Consider the following 19,745-nt stretch of genomic DNA (forward strand, 5'->3'; position numbering starts at 1 on the left):
TTAAAAACTGTTTAAAACTGAATTGAATGGGATGTATCAACACAATTTCACAATGTATTTTCTCTTAAAAAGAAAAAAAAAATCATATTTCTTAGTACTAGTCACTGATAAGGCCTAGAAACAATGACCAAGCCAGGAGCAATGAACAGCACTAGACTGCGGTCTCTAAGTAACATTTCCTACAGAAAGGAGCCAGGATTTCTTCAAGAGGTAGCTGATTTCAGGCCTGGAGAGCAGGAAGTGTAAAGGATGAGCCTGAAATATTTCATCCTACTATTCGGGTGGCAAGAAGGCTATCGGAAACTACTGGGGTTGTTTCAAAATACCAGCACTGGGCCGGGCACAGTGGCTCATGCCTGTAATCCCAGCACTTTGGGAGGCCGAGGCAGGTGGATCACAAGGTCAAGAGATCGAGACCATCCTGGCCAACATGGTGAAACCCCATCTCTACTAAAAATACAAAAATTAGCTGGGCATGGTGGTGCGCGCCTGTAATCCCAGCTACTCAGGAGGCTGAGGCAGGAGAATTGTTTGAACCCGGAAGGCAGAGGTTGCTGTGAGCCAAGATCATGCCACCGCAGCCTGCCTACCAAGCAAGACTCCATCTCAAAAAAAAAAAAAAAAAAACACCAGCACTGACCAGACTGGCCAAAGATGAGGCAATATAAGCCTCATAAGAATAATAACTACACTGGATTAAAATACATCAAATATGTTTAAATCTGTGAGTTCCTGGTGGTACTCAAAAAAATAATTATTATTATATTGATTGTCTTTGGAGAATGCTAGGGAACCAACTCATTATTTTGAAAACTGGTAAATAGAGGGGGAAAAAGTCATTTATCCTGCCTTTCATATGTGAACGGTATCTCACAATAACTAAAATTTTAATGAGGGAATGTTTTTCTTTATAGAAGTTGTAGAGCTAACAAATGAAGATATAATGATAGTCCTGGATTGAATATTAACTTTTTGCAACCCTTAATGGGATAAAGAATCTAGGCAATTATCATGAAGGGCTGCTAACGTCAGTAAAGGAGGTAACCAGACTGTATGAGCCTCCTGATGAAAGTACACACTACCACTTAGGAGTTGTTCTTACCAAAAAAAAATGGAACCTGAATAAATCTCTAGACCTAACTACCAATTCACAGGAATAACACCATGGGAACGCAAGCACCAAATCCTTCTGGGAAATCCTACAGTGTAAGCAACCCAGTGTCTTCAACAAGTAACATGCAAGGAGGAAAGACAGAGTCAGAGACAGAGACAGAGAGAAACCCAGAGATGTTAAAAGACACATCAGTCAATTGCAATGTAGGGCTCCCATTTGCATCCTGATTTAAACTACAGGGGGAAAAAATGAATGTTGGCCAAATATTTGATGATATTAAAGTCTTATTGCTAATTCTTTGAGCTCTGATAGTGATTGTGAGTTTGTTTGTTTAAGTTCTTTACCATTTAGAGATATATAACAAAATATTTACAGATGAAATCACGTGCTTTTACGTATTTGCTTCAAAATAATCTGAGGTCAGGGAGGAAAGTAAGGAGTGCGTACAGATGAAACGCGACTGACCATGAGTTGACCATTGTTGAAGCAGGGCTACATGGGGATGTGTTTTACTATTGTCTTCAATTTTATATGAAGGTGAAATTTTTCCAAATGAAACATTTTTAAAAATATATCCAGACAGAGCCAGAAAAATCACATTCCTATAGCTGTCTCCCTAATAAAAAGGTCTTTATTCTGTTCTTTGCAGCCTAGAAGACTAGTGTCATTGCAGCTGTAGTAATAACAGTAACATCAATAATAATAGGCCAGGTGCGGTGGCTCACACCTGTAATCCCAGCACTTTGGGAGGCCCAGGTGGGCAGAACGTGAGATCAGAAGTTTAAGACCAGCCTGACCAACATGGTGAAACCCCATCTCTACTAAAAATACAAAAATTAGCCAGGTGTGAGGGCATGGGCCTGTAATCCCAGCTACTCAGGAGGCTGAGGCATAAGAATCACTTGAACCCGGGAGGCGGAGGTTGCAGTGAGCCGAGATCGCACCACAGCACTCCAGCCTGGGCAACACAGCGAGACTCCATCTCAAAAAAATAATAACAATAATAATAATAGCACCCAGCATTTTGGAAGTACATACTTACTATGTGCTAAACTCATACTATGAGTTTTTATGAATAGTCTCATTTAATTCAGACAAAATCTTATGTGGTAAGTACTATTATTATTCACATTTTACAGATGAGGAACCTGAAGGACAGAAGTTTGGTGACAAAGCTAAGCCTCACACCAAGATCGAATGGCAGATTTCTGGCTTGTAACCAACACGTAAAGGTAAAAGATGAAGATTGCTGTCATGTCCTCAGTCTTGCCTTCTTTGGGAGAAACACCTTTAGCTCTTTCACTCCCCACTCCACCCCACCCCTGCCACATGGCTTCAATGCCCCACATCATCATTGTCACACTCCTCAGAACACCTGCCAGGAGCCATAAAGTAACTGAGTTGCTTTAAGGGATCTCAGAGGCCCATGTGCAGCTTGCCCCACTCCGATCCCACCCAGGCTGCCTGGATTCCCAGACAAGCTCTGGTCCTCCTCCCTCCAGACTGGGAGCCTGCACGTGCGCATGTCCCAGGAGTGGCGTGGCTCACCTGGGCCTCGGTGCCTCTTCTCCATCCAGATGTAGCAGTTGTTCTGGGCCACCCCAGTCTGTGAGTCCAGGAAGGGAAGACGCACGCTGCGCTCTGCACACAGCCGTGAGTTGTAACTCCGGCAGTGCTCAATGGCTTCCTTGTAGAACTGGTCCCCGAGCCTGCCAGAGTCAGAGAGTGAAAGGGTGAGGCCAGGAAAGACTGAAACACACCCAGAGGGAAACAAACACACCTCCCTGGGAAGACTGAAGACCTCCCAATTATGAAGACCAACACAAAGAGCACCAAGAGCCTTGCCAACGAGCAGAATGCAACTCAGTGTCAGGTCTTGACCAGATTTTATTTTCTATCCCAAATCCACCAGGCAACTTAGAAACTCCTCTAACAAAGAGCATGGGCTTCCAAGGATGAGTCACCAGTAAGAGAGAGCTGTCCATGTTCTAGAAAGCATGAGGTCCCACTCCAGAAGGGAGGTAGCTCTGGAACAACCTCTGCATGGAATCTAGAGGCCATCACACTTCTAGAACCTCCTCACTCATATTAGCTACATTTTATTCTCAGAAGTCACCAGCAAAGGCACTCTAGGTGAACCCAAATCACCAGCAAAGATACCCAGTTTTCCATTACAACAGAAGAGACACACTCCATATAAACAAAAACTAGGACAGAAAAAAACATTCTATAAAAGTAGGGATATTGCAGGAAGAAGGAGGTGTAGAGGAACAGGCACCAATCTTTTAAAACCGTATTACTTAAAGAAAAATAACTTTCTGATAGAAAGCAAACAGAATTCAACAATTTTGAATTCAAAATAATTCAACTCAAGGAGTTTAAAAAACAAATAGAAAGACCTTTCTGGTTTGCTGGACTGAGAATCTGATTAAGCACAGTAGGTTTTACGTTCCTGACTCTTTGGTATTTTTGGACATGTGGTGATGCTACTAATTTTAAGATAGTGTCCTTTTCAAAGACCAAAAATAGAGCATTGATATAATTGATCAAATGCAAAGCACTAAAATAATCAATGAGATCAAATACTTACCAAATAAAACATAGGCACAGGCTAATAAATGTCTCAAAGAAATACAAATGTAATAACATAACCTATGCCGGGTAAATTCAAGCCTCTTACTGGGGTCGGGGGCAGTGGGCGCAAAGGAGTGGAGTATGGGAAGAAGAAATAGGAAGGGAAGGAGCCACAGAGGTCACAGGGGCAAAAGGAAGAATCAAGAGTTTATTCTGAAGCAACATTATGATGTCTTTTTGTTTTGGTTCTATGTGGATTTCAGAAAGTCAAAATTAGAGGGAAAGTCTCTAAAAATAATATTTCTTAACCAAAGTATTTAGAGGAATAAAGAAAGCAAAATTGGGGATTTTTTTTTTTTTTTTTTTTTGGTTTTGTGGGGGGGGGGTGGTTTTGGTTGGTTGGTTGGTTGTTTTGAGATGCAGTCTCACTCCGTCGCCTAGGCTGGAGTGCAATGGTGCGATCTCAGCTCACTGCAATCTCCGCCTCCTGGGTTCAAGCGATTTTCCTGCCTCAGCCTCCTGAGTAGCTGGGATTATAGGCGCCCGCCACCACGCCCGGCTAACTTTTTGTATTTTTAGTAGAGACAGGGTTTCACTATGTTGGCCAGGCTGGTCTCAAACACCTGACCTCAGGAAATCCACCCGTCTCAGCCTCCCAAAGTGCTGGGATTACAGGAGTGAGCCACCACGCCTGGCCTCAATTTCTTAATTGTGGTAAAATACACATAACGTAAAATTTCGCATCTTAAGTGTACAGTTTTAGTGTACAGTTCAGTGGCACTAAGCACACGCATACTGTTGTACGACCACCACTACCAGCCATTCCCAGAACTCTTTTCATCTTGCAAAACTGAAACTCTGTACCCATTAAACAATAACTCCCCATTCCCCCTCTGCCCCCACCTCCAGAAACTACCGTTCTGCTTTCTATCTCTATGATTCTGACTACTCCAAGTACTTCAGAAAAGTGGAGTCATACAGTATTTGTCTTTTTGTGACTGGCTTCTTTGACTTAGCATAATATCCTCAAGGTTAACTTATGTTACAGCATACGTCAGAATTTCCTTCCTTTTTAAGTCAGAATAATATTCCACTGTATGCATATACCACATTTTGCTTATCCATTCATCTGTCAATAGACATCTGGGTGCTTCCACATTTTAGCTATTATGAATATTGCTTCTATGAACATGAGTGTACAAATATCTTTTCAAAACCCTGATTTCAGGCTGGGCACGGTGGCTCATGCCTGTAATCCCAGCACTTTGGGATGCCAGGCAGGTGGATCGCCGCCTGAGGTCAGGAGTTCGAGACCAGCCTGGCCAATATGGCGACGCTCCGTCTCTACTAAAAATACAAAAATTTGGCCGGGCGCGGTGGCTCAAGCCTGTAATCCCAGCACTTTGGGAGGCCGAGACGGGCGGATCATGAGGTCAGGAGATCGAGACCATCCTGGCTAACACGGTGAAACCCCGTCTCTACTAAGAAATACAAAAAAAAAAAAAAACTAGCCGGGCGAGGTGGCGGGTGCCTGTAGTCCTAGCTACTCGGGAGGCTGAGGCAGGAGAATGGCGTAAACCCGGGAGGCGGAGCTTGCAGTGAGCTGAGATCCGGCCACTGCACTCCAGCCTGGGCTACAGAGCGAGACTCTGTCTCAAAAAAAATAAATAAATAAATAAAAATACAAAAATTAGCCGGGCGTGGTGGCGGATGCCTATAATCCCAGCTACTCAAGAGGCTGAGGCAGGAGAATCTCTTGAACTCAGAAGAGGTTGCAGTGAGTTGGGATTGTGCCACTGCACTCCAGCCTGGGCAATGGGTGAGACTGTCTTAAAAAAAAAAAAAAAAACTGCTTTCAATTCTTTTACGTATATACCCAGGAGTAGAAGTAGAATTGCTGAGTCCTATGGTAGTTCTACTTTTCATTTTTTGAGGAACCACCATACTGTTTTTCATGGTAGCTATACCATTTTACATTTCTACCAACAGTGTACAAGGGTCCCAACTACCCCACATTCTCATCACCATTTGTTAGAAAGCAAAGTTTTAAATGTACTTTTCTATACTCTTTAAAAAGCCAACAGGTCAGTCATTGGTTAAGCTCTAACAAAGAGCTTAAAACAAATACCTTACTTGGGAAAACACAACCCTGGAAGCTTCTGAGGCATCATTTGGAAATTACTTGTTGACAAGCATCCAAAAAAAACAAACAACAAAACAAAAAACCCTTTGCTCCTTTTTCACCTCTGAACATCTTCACATTCACAAGGAAGGCATCATATGCTCAGAAAGCGTCCTGGCAGTTGCAAAACCAAACTGCAATCGAATTGTAATAGTCATTCGGCTGGAAATGAATTGGGGAGGGGATATGAAAGCCCATTAAAATGCTATAAAACTGAATGGCACATAAGCTGATGTAATCAAAGCTGGTAACAAGGATCACAAGATTGATCAAAAATAAAGAACCACTTTTTACAAAGTATTTGTGTCACACCAGCTTAAATGCTTCCTTCTGCTATGGCGATGTAGCTCAGTGGAACAGAACTTTCACAGGCAGCTTGGCCCAGACAAGATGACCCAGGTTGCTCAGGGTGTCCTGGATGCTCCAGCCCCCACCCATGAAACAGCAAGCAGCCACACCACATCGATGAGAACTGACAAGAACATTTGACGGAGAGGTGTCCAAGGTGAGAGCAGCAATCTGTTTTCCCAGGACCTTCTGACAGACTGCCAAAAAAAAAAAATGTTAATTATCCCAACCCCAGAAGTTCTGCTGAAAAGAGAACCCATAAAATCAGGCCCCCCAAAAAATGAAAATGAAAAATTGTATAGCAAAACTCATCTACTGGAGATGATCATTTTCAAAATAAACTTCTGGAAACCAATACAAAAGAAATCTACACAGTAGGATTCCAAATTGGACTTGTCCTAATATGCTAGTAACTCACTTCCAACAGCGTCAATCCAGACAAGAAGAACAATAAATTGAACTTGCTAAAAATGCAAAGTGAGGTAGGCCAACATTGGTGCTCCACACCAACTGGATCGAGAATGTCAAACAAAGTGGCACGCTGGGCGAAAATTAATTTCATCTTAAATACTTTCCACTTTCATAACATGCAATGTTATTAGTAACAAGCATGCTGGGGGAAAATGTATATTTCTAAATGTAATCTTTGTGTGAATGATACTTCTCTTACGTAAACAGGAAAGACTTTCTGTGGACTGGGACAACTGTATTAAAGATCGAAGCTGCAAAAACATGACATTCAACAGCCCCTCTACCATCATCTCCAGGGAAGTCCTTTCAAACAGACCAGGTGTTGGCAGAGATTCGGAACCAAAATTTAAAGCCTTTTTCAAGATATAAGAGGAGAAAAGACACTTCAGCCTCCCTGATAAATTCAAGAAGCACTTCTCCAAAAGTTAACTAGCCAAAATCTTCACAGGGCTTGCTATGCTCTCTAGAAGAAAATCAATGGCTAGTTCTCCCTAACCCGTAGAAAGCAATTTAAACAGTAGAGGACAAATGTCCTTTCCAACATGGTATTTCTACCAAAAAAAAATCCCACAATGATAGGATCCCAGGAGTGACATTTACATTAAAGTTGAAGGGGTCAGATGGAGCAAGGAAAGGCTGGTAGCAAATGACTCATCTGTGGAGTGATGACCAGTGTACCCTAGGTTGGATCACACATGGGACAGTCCCCGCCATCACCTGCATGCACCAAATGGAGGGGGGCTGGATCCCCAAGGGATGATCGATGTCTTCAGCTGGAGGAAGCTGGCACAAGGCAGGGTAGAATGATGTTCTTATCAACAACTGACTTCAGGCTCCTCAAGGCTGCAATCAGAAATAGGAAAAGCAAGGGGAGCAAATTGCTGGGCTCCCCAGGCCCCCCAGACAGCATTCTGGTTGCAGCAGTGCTGGTTGCCTAGTTCTAGGGGTCTTTATGAGGGATGGAGGTCCCTCTGTGATCGCATCTGAAGTGAGAAGCCATCCCAGCTCTGAGAGCTGAGAGTTTTTACATGAGATTTCCAGCAACCCTCCTTTAGCCTATCTGTGGAGATGGATTCCAGAGAGCCAAAGAAGACTCAGAATGGGAAACATGAGACTTCTCCAAAGTGACTGCCAACCAGCCTCCAAATGTGATTTTTCAGAGCCTATCAATCACACCCCCTCTAAGACCCTCTGCTCCTCTTCCTCCAACCTCCTGCTCTCAAGACCACACCTGCTTGCTCCGATTTCTCAGATCACTCTCAGGTCCAGCCAGACACCTAGGCTCCTCCCTTTCACTCTCTCTCTTGTTCTGTGTTCTGACCCGAGGACAGGTGTCCTGCCATACCAGATATGTGTGTCCAACAGCAAGTTTCTCATCTTCTGCCAGAAGCCTGCTTCCGCCCACCCAAGTCTCAATCCTCCTCCGGGGTGGGGGCCAAGGCTATGCTGCCCCCCCTCTCCCTAGCAACTTGGCCTTGACTCTTCCCTTGCCTTCAACCCATCTGGAACTGAGTTCTTTCATTTATCAGGAAGTTGTCCTTTCTCTCCACTCCCCCTGTGTGGCCCCAAGTCCTCTTTGCTGTGTAAACAGGACCTTGGCCCATCACTACTATCTGTGCACAGAAGCAGAGATAAGCAGAGCTGAAGAGAAGCCCTAGCCTGTGGCAGGATTTGGGGGCTCTCCTTCCCCCAGCGGCGCCTCTTCCTCACTGTGGGCACCAAGTTTTCCTGCTGTCTCACTCAGCTGCTCACACTGCCAGAGCCACCCACAAACACACATGAAAGCTCATCTACACCAATATGCTAACTTCCTGCTATTCGCATTTAAACATGTTTAACTCAAACTGTTCATGGAAAGCTCTGTCTCCCATTTAGTCTTTTAGAATAACTGGCACACAGGGGGCAATATCTGGCAAGGTGGGGGAAAGTTTTTATTTTCCTTGAAGTGGTCCTGTTCCTAATGCATCTCTTGAAAGAAGACCAAGTTTAGTGTTTGTTACAGACTGAATTGTGTCGTTCCTCCTCACCAGAAAAAAATCCACATGTTGAAGCCCTAACCCTCAATGTGATGGTGTTTGGAGATGGAGCCTTTGGGAGGTGGTATCATTTAATATTTACCCCTGCCCAAATCTCATGTTGAACTGTAATCCCGAATGCTGGGGGTGGGGCCTGGTGGGAGGTGTTTAGATCATGGGGCAGATCCCTCATGGCTTGGTGCTGTCTTTGTGATAGCGAGTGAGTTCTTGCAAGATCTGGTCATTTAAAAGTGTGTGGCGTCTCCCCGCCGACACTCTCTCTTGCTCCTGTTTTTGTCATGTGACTTGCCTCCTCCCCCTTTGCCTTCTGCCATGATTGTAAGTTTCCTGAGGGCTCCCCAGAAGCCAAGCTGATGCCAGCACTGTGCTTCCTGTACAGCCTGCAGAACGATGAACCAATTAAACCTCTGTTCTTTATAAATTACCCCATCTCAGGTATTTCTTTATAGCAATACAAGAATGGCCCAATCCAGGAGGTAATTAGGTCATGAGGACAGAGCCCTCATGATGGGATTAGGGCCCATATAAGGAAGAGACATGAGCGAGCTCTCTCACTCTCTCAATCTCTGTCGTGAGAGGACACAAGAAGGCAGCTGTATGCAAGCCATAAGGAGGACCCTCACCAGGAATCCGACCCTGCTAGCACCCTCATCTTGAACTTCCCAGCCTCCAGAACTCTGACAGATAATTATTGTTTAAGCCAGGGGTCCCAAACCCCTGGGCCACAGAGCAGTACCAGTCCATGGCCTGTTAGGAACTGGGTGGCACAGCAGGAGGTGAGCTGTGGGGTACAAGTGAGCATTGCTGCCTGAGCTCTGCCTCCTGTCAGATCAATGGCAGCATTAGATTCTCATAGGAGCGCAAACCCTACTGTGAACTGCACATGTGAGGTTCTAGGTTGCCCACTCCTTATGAGAATCTAATGTTTGATGATCTGTCACTGTCTCCCATCACCCACAGATGAGACTGTCTAGTTACAGGAAAACAAGCTCAGAGCTCCCACTGATTCTACATTATAGTGAGTTGTATAATTATTTCATTACATATTACAATGTAATAATAACAGAAATAAGGTGCACAATAAATGTAATGCACTGAATCATCCCAAAACCATCCCCTCCCTCACCCCAGTCTGTGGAAAAATGGTCTTCCATGAAACCAGTCCCTGGTGCCAGAAAGGTTGGGGACTACCAGTTTAAGCTACCCAGTCTATGACGTTTTAATACAGCAGCTGGACATGACTGAGGAAGTGTTTCTGGATGTTTCCCAAAAAAGGGCTAAGGAGGATGGGCGAGAGAGATTCCAATCCCCTTTCCTTCCTCATTTTTTCTTCTTCTAACAAAGACAACAACAATAACACTATAATATCAATTTCAACTCAATTCAATGTTTAGTATTTGTCTTCTCTACTAGACTATAAACTCCATGAGAGCAGGGGCCACATCTGCAGAGCCACTGCACACAGCCACTCAGGCTGAACAACTCCAGCAAGTACCATTCACATCAGCATCAATGTGAAGGCCACCCCCTGGAATGGTGGAGCCCAGCACCTCTGCATACCTGCCTGGCCTTCTTGCTGATTTACCCACAGTGTTCAGCACACAGCCCGGCACATAACAGGTGCCCAGTAAGTCTCCATTGAATAGCATTTGACAACTAACATTCCACTCACCTAGGGCAGGCATTTAAATTAGAGAAGGAAGGTGAATGTGGCATGGGTATGCACAGTCTGCAGAGTCTGTGACTGGCGATTTACACTGGATGGCTGTCCACTTGCAGCTTCAGAAAAACATTGAGAGGATGTCTGCATTCACTCTCCTGTAGTCCTCATCACCCAGCACCTGGGACATTGCAGCACTGAGTGGCCTAATTGCAAGCGCTATAGCCCTACTCTTACCCATCTTGGCAAAAGGAATTCTCCCTGAAACTCAATTTTTATTCTTTCACTCCTCAGTGTAGAACCCAAGATGGCACCCAATGGTGCCCAGGTTCCTCTGCCAGGCTGGGGAGGCTCCCAGAAAAACTATGTATTGGGGTAAAGTGGAAAGAAGACTTTGAATTGGTCATGTCTGAGTCCAGCTCCACCTCTTAATAGCTACACAACCCTCAGCAAGTTACCCTCCCTGGGCCCCAATTCTACCACTCACAATATGGGTAACATGATCCCTACTTCAGACCTGTGAGAAAATTTAATAAGCTAGAACCTCTGGCTCACAGACATAAATGTCTGCAATCAATAGCCATTCCTTTCTCCTTCCCCAAAGTACAGTACTTGCTGCCACTTTGTGGCATGACCCTCTGCCTGAGCAGGCTGATCCCTGCCATGTGATGCAACACTTATTATCGTGGTGTCTTTGAGGCTGTCAGGGACCCACTCAAACTTCTGTTGCAGGACAGAAGGCCTCTGGGTCACGAAGGCTGAGCCTCAGGCATCCAGGAGAGCAGGGCAGCTGATGCATGGTGACCCCAGCAATCCACCCAAGGACTGCCCTAAGCACACAGACCACATCTGGCTTGTTTACTGTGCTCTCCCAAAGCCTAGTACATGCTGGGTCATGCCTGCCACACTGGGTAAATGATGAATGAATGAGTGAGTGAGTGAGTGAGTGAGTGAGTGAATCTTCCTCTGATCCCCCTGCATATATGAAACAGACAGCCCTACCCCTGAACCTCAACAAAATACTCTACTTATATCCTTCCTTCCAGCTGGAATTTCTGTATTCTGTCCTTGTCCTGGCCGATCTTACCCTAGCCAAGGGCTGCCTGAAAACTTGCTTCTTCCAGGAAGGTTCATAGGTTATCTCTACCAGTAGGGTTTGCTCTCTGGCTTCTCTGAGCTACCTTACCTGTCTTACTTTATCTTCGCTGGTCTCTGCTATCTTTCTTATCTCTGCTCACTTAATTAGATTGGAAGTATCTTAAAGACAGGAACTGAGAGCTATGTGCGTGCATGCTACCCAACCATGCACAGTGCTGGGAATGTAGAAGCATGTGATAGATAGATTGCTTGACTGAACTATCATGTCATCCTCAGCAAACTAATGAAAGCTTCACAGTTGAGAGGTGCTTGGGACGTTCTACCTTTCTCCATGGGAACATGAGTTGAGCCTGAAGTTATCTGGCTACTTCTCCAGAGCCCAGGATTAGGCATCTGAAAATAGATATCCTCCAAGTTCAAATCCTATTGAGATTTTTCCCATGTCCTTAAAAAGGTCACTTCAGCTCCTGAGATTTTCATTTCTCCATATGCAAATTCATGCCACCCTGCAAGGTGCCACAGAACCGACATTCTCCTTCTCTGAACTTTACAAGAAGCTCACTGAATTCTCAATGATGCTGACATCAGACCTATGCCAGGAGAACCAGCTCCTTCTCTGCGTGGGTAGAAATGCCTTTCTTGTGCTTAGTGAGAATGCCATCACCACATTCTCCAAAAGAAAGGCTCTCAAACTTGGGATTGTGAAAGAATCGGTAAGGGGTAGGAAGCTGTGCAATTCTGATTCTAGAGGCTTGGGATGTGATCCAGACATCAGCTCCCCAGTGATCCTGAGAAATATGAGACTAGCTGATCTAAAGATAGCTCCCCAACCTCTAAAACAAGGGCATGAACGAGAGGGGCCTTGTGTTGCTCCTCAGCCGCCATGTTTGAATGGCAGAGCTGGACGGCCCAGTTAGCCGACTTTGTTTCACTCAGCTGGTTTTGTTTCTGTGGGAAAACTTCTTTCAGGCAGCTGGCATGGATTACCCTGGCAGCACTAACCTGGAGCAGACTAATCCCACAGAAGTCCTCATTCCTAACAAAATTGCCAGAAGCCCTGGTCAAGGCAAACATATGAAGATCTGACATCCTTAGTCATTCTGTGGGTAGCTCTGATCTTCAAAACATCCCAGGAAAGGCACATTGGGGACAAAGGTATCCCTTCGGAAAGTCACGTCTGACAAACAGCTTGAATGTCCATCATGACTTCGATGTGGCTCAGTCTGATGCTCAGGCCCAGTAGACCCAATAAATCCCTTTTCCAGCATCTACCCTGGTGAAGACTTTTCAGGGACTTATTATGCAAAGCTGCCTAAGCAAGACAGAATTTATATTGAACTGGCCATGATTTCTGAGCTGCCACTGGGTGTTCTGATGACATACGCATCTCGGGGTTGAAGTCAAGGGGCTGCCAAGGACAAGAGACTGGAGGCAGGATAAAAGCAGTGTGATTCCTTCCAGTAAATAATGGTGGGATGGCAGGGGAGGAGGGACGGGGATGCTCCAGGGAGGAAGAGGACTGTAGCTTTTCTTGCACCCTAGGTTTGCCTTTCAAATGGCATCCAGACATGACCAAATAAATCTCTCCTCCGGAGGCTAAAGAATGTGTAGAATGCAACAAAAGTGAGGTGGTGGGGAAGCCTGCTTTATTAGGGTGAATCATACCTAGAAAGAAAACATGCATCCATCACAGAAATTTCATTGATTGAGAAGGTATTTTTAGTTTCCTGGTCCACAGACTGGATCCTTCCTGAAACTCTCACTATGAGCAGGGCACTTGGATGATGCCTCCTGGGTGTGATCGCCTATAGAAGCAGACTATTGATTAGAGACAATTCTTAGACAAACACATCCCCAGCCCTCATCTTTGCCACTGGAATGCAACGGGTGCTGCCCTCCCCAGTAAAGGGAATATCGGTCTGGTATTTAACATGGCCACGAAGAACATGTTCTATAGTCAATTCTCGATACAGCAGCCCAGGTGAATTTTTTTTTTTTTTTTTCTTTTGAGACAAGGTTTTGCTCTGTTGCCCAGGCTGGATTGCAGTGGTGCAGTCACAGCTCACTGCAGCCTCCACCTCCCAGGCTCTAGCAATCCTCCCACCTCAGCCTCCAGAGTAGCTGGGACTACAGACACACGCCACCACACTCGGCAAATTTTTGTATTTTTTTATAGAGATGGGGTTTTGTCATGTTGCCCAGCCTGGTCTGGAACTCCAGGGCTCAAGCAGTCAGCCTGTTTCAGTCTCCCAAAGAGCTGGGATTACGGGTGTGATCCACTACACCCAGCCCCAGTGATCTGGGCGCAGTGGCTCACGCCTGTAATCCCAGCAATTTGGGAGGCTGAGGTGAGCAGATCACGAGGTCAGGAGTTCAAGACCAGCCTGGCCAACTTAGTGAAATCCTGTCTCTACTAAAAATACAAAAATTAACCAGGCGTGGTGGCGGACACCTGTAGTCCCAGCTACTTGGGAGGCTGAGGCAGGAGAATCACTTGAACCCAGAAGACAGAGGTTGCAGTGAGCCGAGACTGCAGCATTGCACGCTAGCCTGGGCGACAGAGCGAGACTCCGTCTCAAAAAAAAAAAAAAAAAATGTAAATCAGACCACAACATTCTCTCCTACAAACACCTCCAATGTCTTCTCACTATACTCAGAACAAAATCCAACCTCCTTCCCATGGCTACAGGTCCCCAGGTTGGCTGGGCTCACCTTTCCTGCTTCATCCTGTCCCCTGCCTCCTTCCCTGCTAGGCTCCATCCTCACTGCACTCCTTTCTGTTCCTCTTCTATACTGAGGGTATCTCACCTCAGGACCTTTGCATATGCCGTCTCCTCTACCTGGCATGCCATGCTTCTCCCAGATCTTCTTGTGGCTGGCTGCTCCTCTGAGAAGTCTTCCTGGGTTCACCCTATCTGGAAGTAACCCACCCCACCCCAACCCTGCCCTACCCTTTGCTATCTCATATACTTTTTTTCATAACACCATATCAAGGTTTTTCTCTTTGCCTACTGATCATCTCTATACAACTGAATTGTAAGTGCCATGAGAGCAGGGTCCTTGTCTCACCAGATCCCCGGCCCCCAAGGCAAAACTTGGCATAGGAAATGCTCGACAGATATCACTGAACAGATAAATGAAAGCTCTAGGCCCACCTGCAACTGACAGCTTGGATAATACGGGAGCCTGGCCTTGTAGAGGGCTGGAAGTCAGTGCTGGCAGGAGGCCCCCAGCACAGGAAATAAGAATCGCACAGCCGCCACCGCCTCATTCCTGGCCCTCCCTGCCCAACACATCATAAATAACAGCAGGTCAGTGGCACAGTCCACAGTCCACACTCAAATCTTGCTCATGGCCACCCATATACCCCAAACCTGGAGAGAGACTGGAGCCAGGTACATAAACAATGCCATTCAAGACATCAGACACTGCTTTCTATGCCCAAAAGGGACATTCCAGGCCTGATACTGGCACCAGAAACTAGCAGTGACAGAAGATGGTCTCCAACATATCCATCCTGTGTCCTTGAAAGGGCCTCTCTCTGGAGTCACCTCTTCTGCATGGTCCTTCCCGGAGAGCTGATCCGTGTCCTCCTGCAGAGCCCCGGGCCCATGGGTGGTGCCAGGGGCAGTGGCAGGATGGGGGTGGGGAGGCCGCTTGACAGGAAATCAATGGGAACTGAAGGTCATCCGGAGGGCGCAGTCTCCCCATCATGCACCTGCTGGCATGGGATTTGTGGTCCTGACCTCGCTTGGGGGCCTCTGCCCTCCTGTCAGAGTTGGTTAAAATCAGCCTGCAGAAGCAAATGCCCTGCACACCAAATGATCTCCAGGCAGCCCTTCTAAGGGACATCCAGCCAAACAAAGAAGCACTGAGTCTCATTTCACCCGCTGCAAGGTTGAGAGTCACCCCAATCTCTCTTGGCAGCCTCCTAGGAAAATTGTCTCAGACCTGCCACTTTTGGAGGCACATACTTGTAAACAGAACAAAGGCAGACTGACCGAGAGGCTGGTTACGTCCCCAAACTTAAGTTGTCTGGTGGAGGAAGTAAAAATACACTGGGAACCAAAACGACTGAAACTGAAATCTCGAGTGCACCCTAGAAATGCCTAAATGTGCCCTCCTCACCTCTACCTCCCAGGATAACCACAAAGGATACCAAAACCTCTGTCCTGCCGGGAGGGAAATCTCATTTGCTTCTCATCCCAAAAACTATCAGGGAGCTTGGCTCAATCTAGAATCTGATCTTCCTTCCCCACTATACTTATTTTCCCAGGTTCCCCTTCTCCCTTCCTTCCCAGGCCTTTCTCCTTTACCATCTTCTTTCCCAATTCGCACCTCATCAAGAGTCACTTACACAGGCCAGGAGCAAAGTGGTCAGCCTAAGTCTCCAATTCAGAAGTTGAAAATGGGCCAGGCGCAGGGGCTCACGCCTGTAATCCTAACACTCTGGGAGGCCAAGGTGGGAGGATTGCTGGAGACCAGGAGTTCAAGACCAGCCTGGCCAACTTGGTGAAAAACCATCTCTACTAAAACTACAAAAATTAGCTGGGCATGGTAGCAGGTGCCTGTAGTTCCAGCTACTTAGGAGGCTGAGGCAGAAGAATGGCTTGAACCTCGGAGGCAGAGGTCGCAGTGAGCTGAGATCGCACCATTCTACTCCAGCCTGGGCAACAAGAGCAAAACACTGTCTCAAAAAAAAGAAAAAGAAAAAAAAAAGTCGAAAATGAATGTGGTATAAAAATAAAGAAAAGGCCAGGCACAGCAGCTCATGCCTGTAATCCCAGCACTTTGGGAGGCCAAGGCAGAAGGATCACTTGAGGCCCAGAGTTGAATACCAGCCTGGGCAACATGGTGAGATCCCTGTCTCTACAAAAAAATAATAATAATAATAAAAAGTTTTAATGAAGAGACACCTTCAACATATTTATAGAAGGGTAACAGGATGCTGGTCATAGTAGCAATAGTGGCATAGCTAATATTTATTGAGCATTTACTATGTGTGCCAGGCACTGTTCTAAGCACTTTACAGGTATTATCCCCATACAACTTGTAATTGTATTATTTCCATACAGCTCCATGATTTTATACCCCCACACACACCCCACTTTGCAGATTGGCAAACTGAGGCACAGAAAGTCTTGAGTGATTTGCTAGGGATCTATGTGGCCTTGTTAATACATAACAGCCTTGCCAGAACCTTACTCTTGGCCACTGCACTGTCGGCCTCTTACAAGGGCGCCATTGCCCCCTCACAATGAGTTTTGCCTCCAGAACTAGAATAACCTGAACCCTTCCTTTCTTGGAGGCACTAGGTTTCTATGAGCATCGCCAACTTGCTAGCTAATCTTAGCTATTTCTTTGTGCCTCAGTTTCCCAAACTGCCAAATAGCCCAAAATTAAACCTTTTCATCACAGAGCCACCTCTCAGTAACTCAAAAAGAGTTAATATGGGGCTTCCTGAAAAGATACCATCAGAGAAATACAGAATGTCATTATGCAGTTTAGAAACCAAATCCATCCCAAATGTGAGCAAGGGGTAATGGACTTGAAGAGGCCCTGTGGTTCTGAACATCGTCTAAGGCAGAAAAAGAGAAACGCCAGAAAGTCATAAACTAAAGGGTCAGATTAAAGAATCCCAAAATGTAAGACACTGTCTAGTCTGGTGCCTGGTTTTATTGCAAAGGAAATCAATAATCAGACCAGGTGCAGTGGCTCACGCCTGTAATCCCAACACTTTGGGAGGCCGAGGCGGGTGGATCACCTGAGGTCAGGAGTTCGAGACTAGCCTGGCCAACTTGGTGAAACTCCATTTCTACTGAAAATACAAAAAATTAACCAGGCGTGGTGGCGCATGCCTGTGGTCCCAGCTACTCCGGAGGCTGAGGCAGGAGAATTGCTTGAACCCAGGGAGCAGAGGCTGCAGTGAGCCGAGATTGTGCCATTGCACTCCAACCTGGGCAACAGAGTGAGACTCCATCTAAAAAAAAGAAAAGAAAAGAAAAAGAAAAAGACAAAGAAACAGAAATCAATAACCACAGAGGTGAGGCGATGTCCACGGGACATACCGAGGCAGAGCTGGGATCAGATCCTCAGTCCAGACTCCTAGTACAGGGATTCCTCCATCGTTTATGGCAAGGGTCAACAAACGACAGCCCCTGGGCCAAACTTAGCCCAGGACTAATTTTTGCAAATAAAGTTTTATTGGAGGCCAGTCATGCCCATCCGTTTACATATTGTCTGTGGCTGCTTTTGTGCTACAATGACAGAGTTGAGTGGTTGCAACAAAAACCATGTGGCCTGCAAAGCCTAAAATATTTACCATCTGGACCTTTACAGAAAAAGTTTGCCGACTCCTGGTTTTTAACATAAGCCTTGAATAATGAAAAGCCTCCACCCTCAGAATACAAAATAATAGAATAGGAAACCTAAGAGTTACACAGCTTAAGCAGATAGTTTTACAACTATCTCAGCTTGGTAAGACCTAATAAAAACCCATAAATACAGTTAATAGTAAGGAAAACAAGTACTAGCTCACCCTACCTATTTAATAATTATTGTTAACTACAGTAAGCAAAACTCATAGCTGAAAATTTGTTTGTTTTTGTTTTTTCTAGCCTCCCTGGAAAGCCCTGTTTCATCTAGGAAATGCTGTTGGCCAGTGGATGAAAGGATGCTTCTTAGAGGCGCACAGTCCTAATTTCCTCCTGTTGGGTTAAAGGCTGCCACTGAGGCAGCTGAAGACTTGAGAGCATTGCCCTCTCTCCAGAGTGGACTCAAAGGTGATGGTGCCAAAACCCTCCTTGTGCCCCTCACTCCAAATAGAACCCTCAGGAACAGCCAGGCATGGGAGAGACTCTCTTTGTGGCTTCCTCTCCCTGCTGTGCCTCCATGCCCTGCTTATGCCCCTTTCCTCCCCAGAAAGTGACCAAGATATGCACACGGCCCACAGGAGCCCAGCCCACAGCTATGCTATCATTCTGTCATCCCATGGAATAGGGAAAAGCGGGTCTGCCCCTATTAGGCTGATGCGGGAATCAAGAGACCTGGATTCCAGATTGAAGTTGGAACTTAGTCACTTTGGGTCTTTGGCAAATCCCTCAAGCCCTCTGGGCCCAGGCCTCCCATGTGTCAAATGGAGAGATTGTCTTCACATATTCCAAATGATGGAACACGGGCAGAAACAAATTAAGGGGTGGGGCAGGCCAACCACGCGGCACCCAGGCTCCAGTCTCTAATCACACTAAGTCATTACCAGGAACGTAGTGTCACTCAGGCAGAGAACTAGTGTCACTCAGGCAGAGAGCTTTGAGAAATAGGATGCTTTCATGGAATAGTCCGGTTTGCATCAAGGTCCCACTGCGATGATTGTTACACTTTTCCCTCTCAAAAGTGCCCTTGCTTGGCTGATAAATGATAAAGTCACCCTACTAATAAGCTGTTTGTGGTGGGAATGTGGTGAGTGAGACGCGTGACCCAAGGCATGGACAGTGATGGCAATACATGGGCTTCTAAGGAAGACAGGCTCAGTTGGGTCAAGAGGTGGGGTACAGGTCCGGGGTCAGAACTGAGTTGCTCAGGACAAGAGAGGAGAGGCTGCCTCTGGTGGCCCAGCTTCTCCATTCGCCATGCACACGGCCTTTGCCTCTTCTTTTATTTGTCAAATATTTAGAGAATATTCACCAAAGCGTGAGCTCCCCAGGTGGCCCACAGGCTCCGGAGAGAAGAGAGGACTTTGGAGAGCACTGTAAGGGGAAAGAAACCTGCCAACAGGTGCCTACTAACTGCCTAGCCATGCTAAGCGCCTGGGCCCTGGGACAAGGTATGATCCCAGTCCTTCACAGTGCCTAACCCTGATGGGAATGCGCTTGGTAAGTGTTCATTCCGGGCACCTGGCCCCAGTGAAGCTCAAGCCCTCCTTCTGTTCTTGGAAAATTCCTCCTCCCCACGGCAGCTGCATCTCGACGACCGATCCTGCTGGACCACAGGATGCAGGAGGACCACACTGTGCCCCGGACCTCGTCACTACAAGAGCAGGAGGTGAGCACTGAGAAAGATCCAGAAGAGTTCATGCAAGCAGAGGTTGTGGTCTGTGGGGAGGCGGGCCGGGCAGGGCAGCTGATCAGAGGAAGAAGCAACAAAGAAGGAAGGGGAAGAGGAGGAGGAGGGGGACCGCGGAGTAAGTGCGGGTGGAGGAAGAGTGCCACTGGCACATGCCCCACAGCCATCAATATCTCTTCGGAGGACAGGTTATCTGGGGAA

At 46.3% G+C, this 19,745-nt stretch overlaps 1 protein-coding gene across 4 annotated transcripts in view; it reads right to left on the reverse strand.

The window, feature by feature from the left end:
• The window catches only part of DPF3 (double PHD fingers 3), a 286,943-nt gene that overhangs the window by 161,242 nt on the left and 105,956 nt on the right, over window positions 1-19,745 (reverse strand). For all 4 annotated transcript variants that reach the window (XR_006699607.3, XR_010588540.2, XM_045396660.3 and 1 more), the window contains exon 2: window positions 2,663-2,823. Coding sequence is in view for 2 of the 4 variants with exons in the window: in XM_045396660.3 (XP_045252595.1) it covers window positions 2,663-2,823 (161 nt within the window). In the remaining 2 variants the exon portion in view is untranslated. The remainder of the gene's footprint in view (window positions 1-2,662; window positions 2,824-19,745) is intronic.

This window comes from Macaca fascicularis, chromosome 7 (assembly GCF_037993035.2).
Source record: "Macaca fascicularis isolate 582-1 chromosome 7, T2T-MFA8v1.1".
Lineage (NCBI taxonomy): Eukaryota > Metazoa > Chordata > Mammalia > Primates > Cercopithecidae > Macaca > Macaca fascicularis.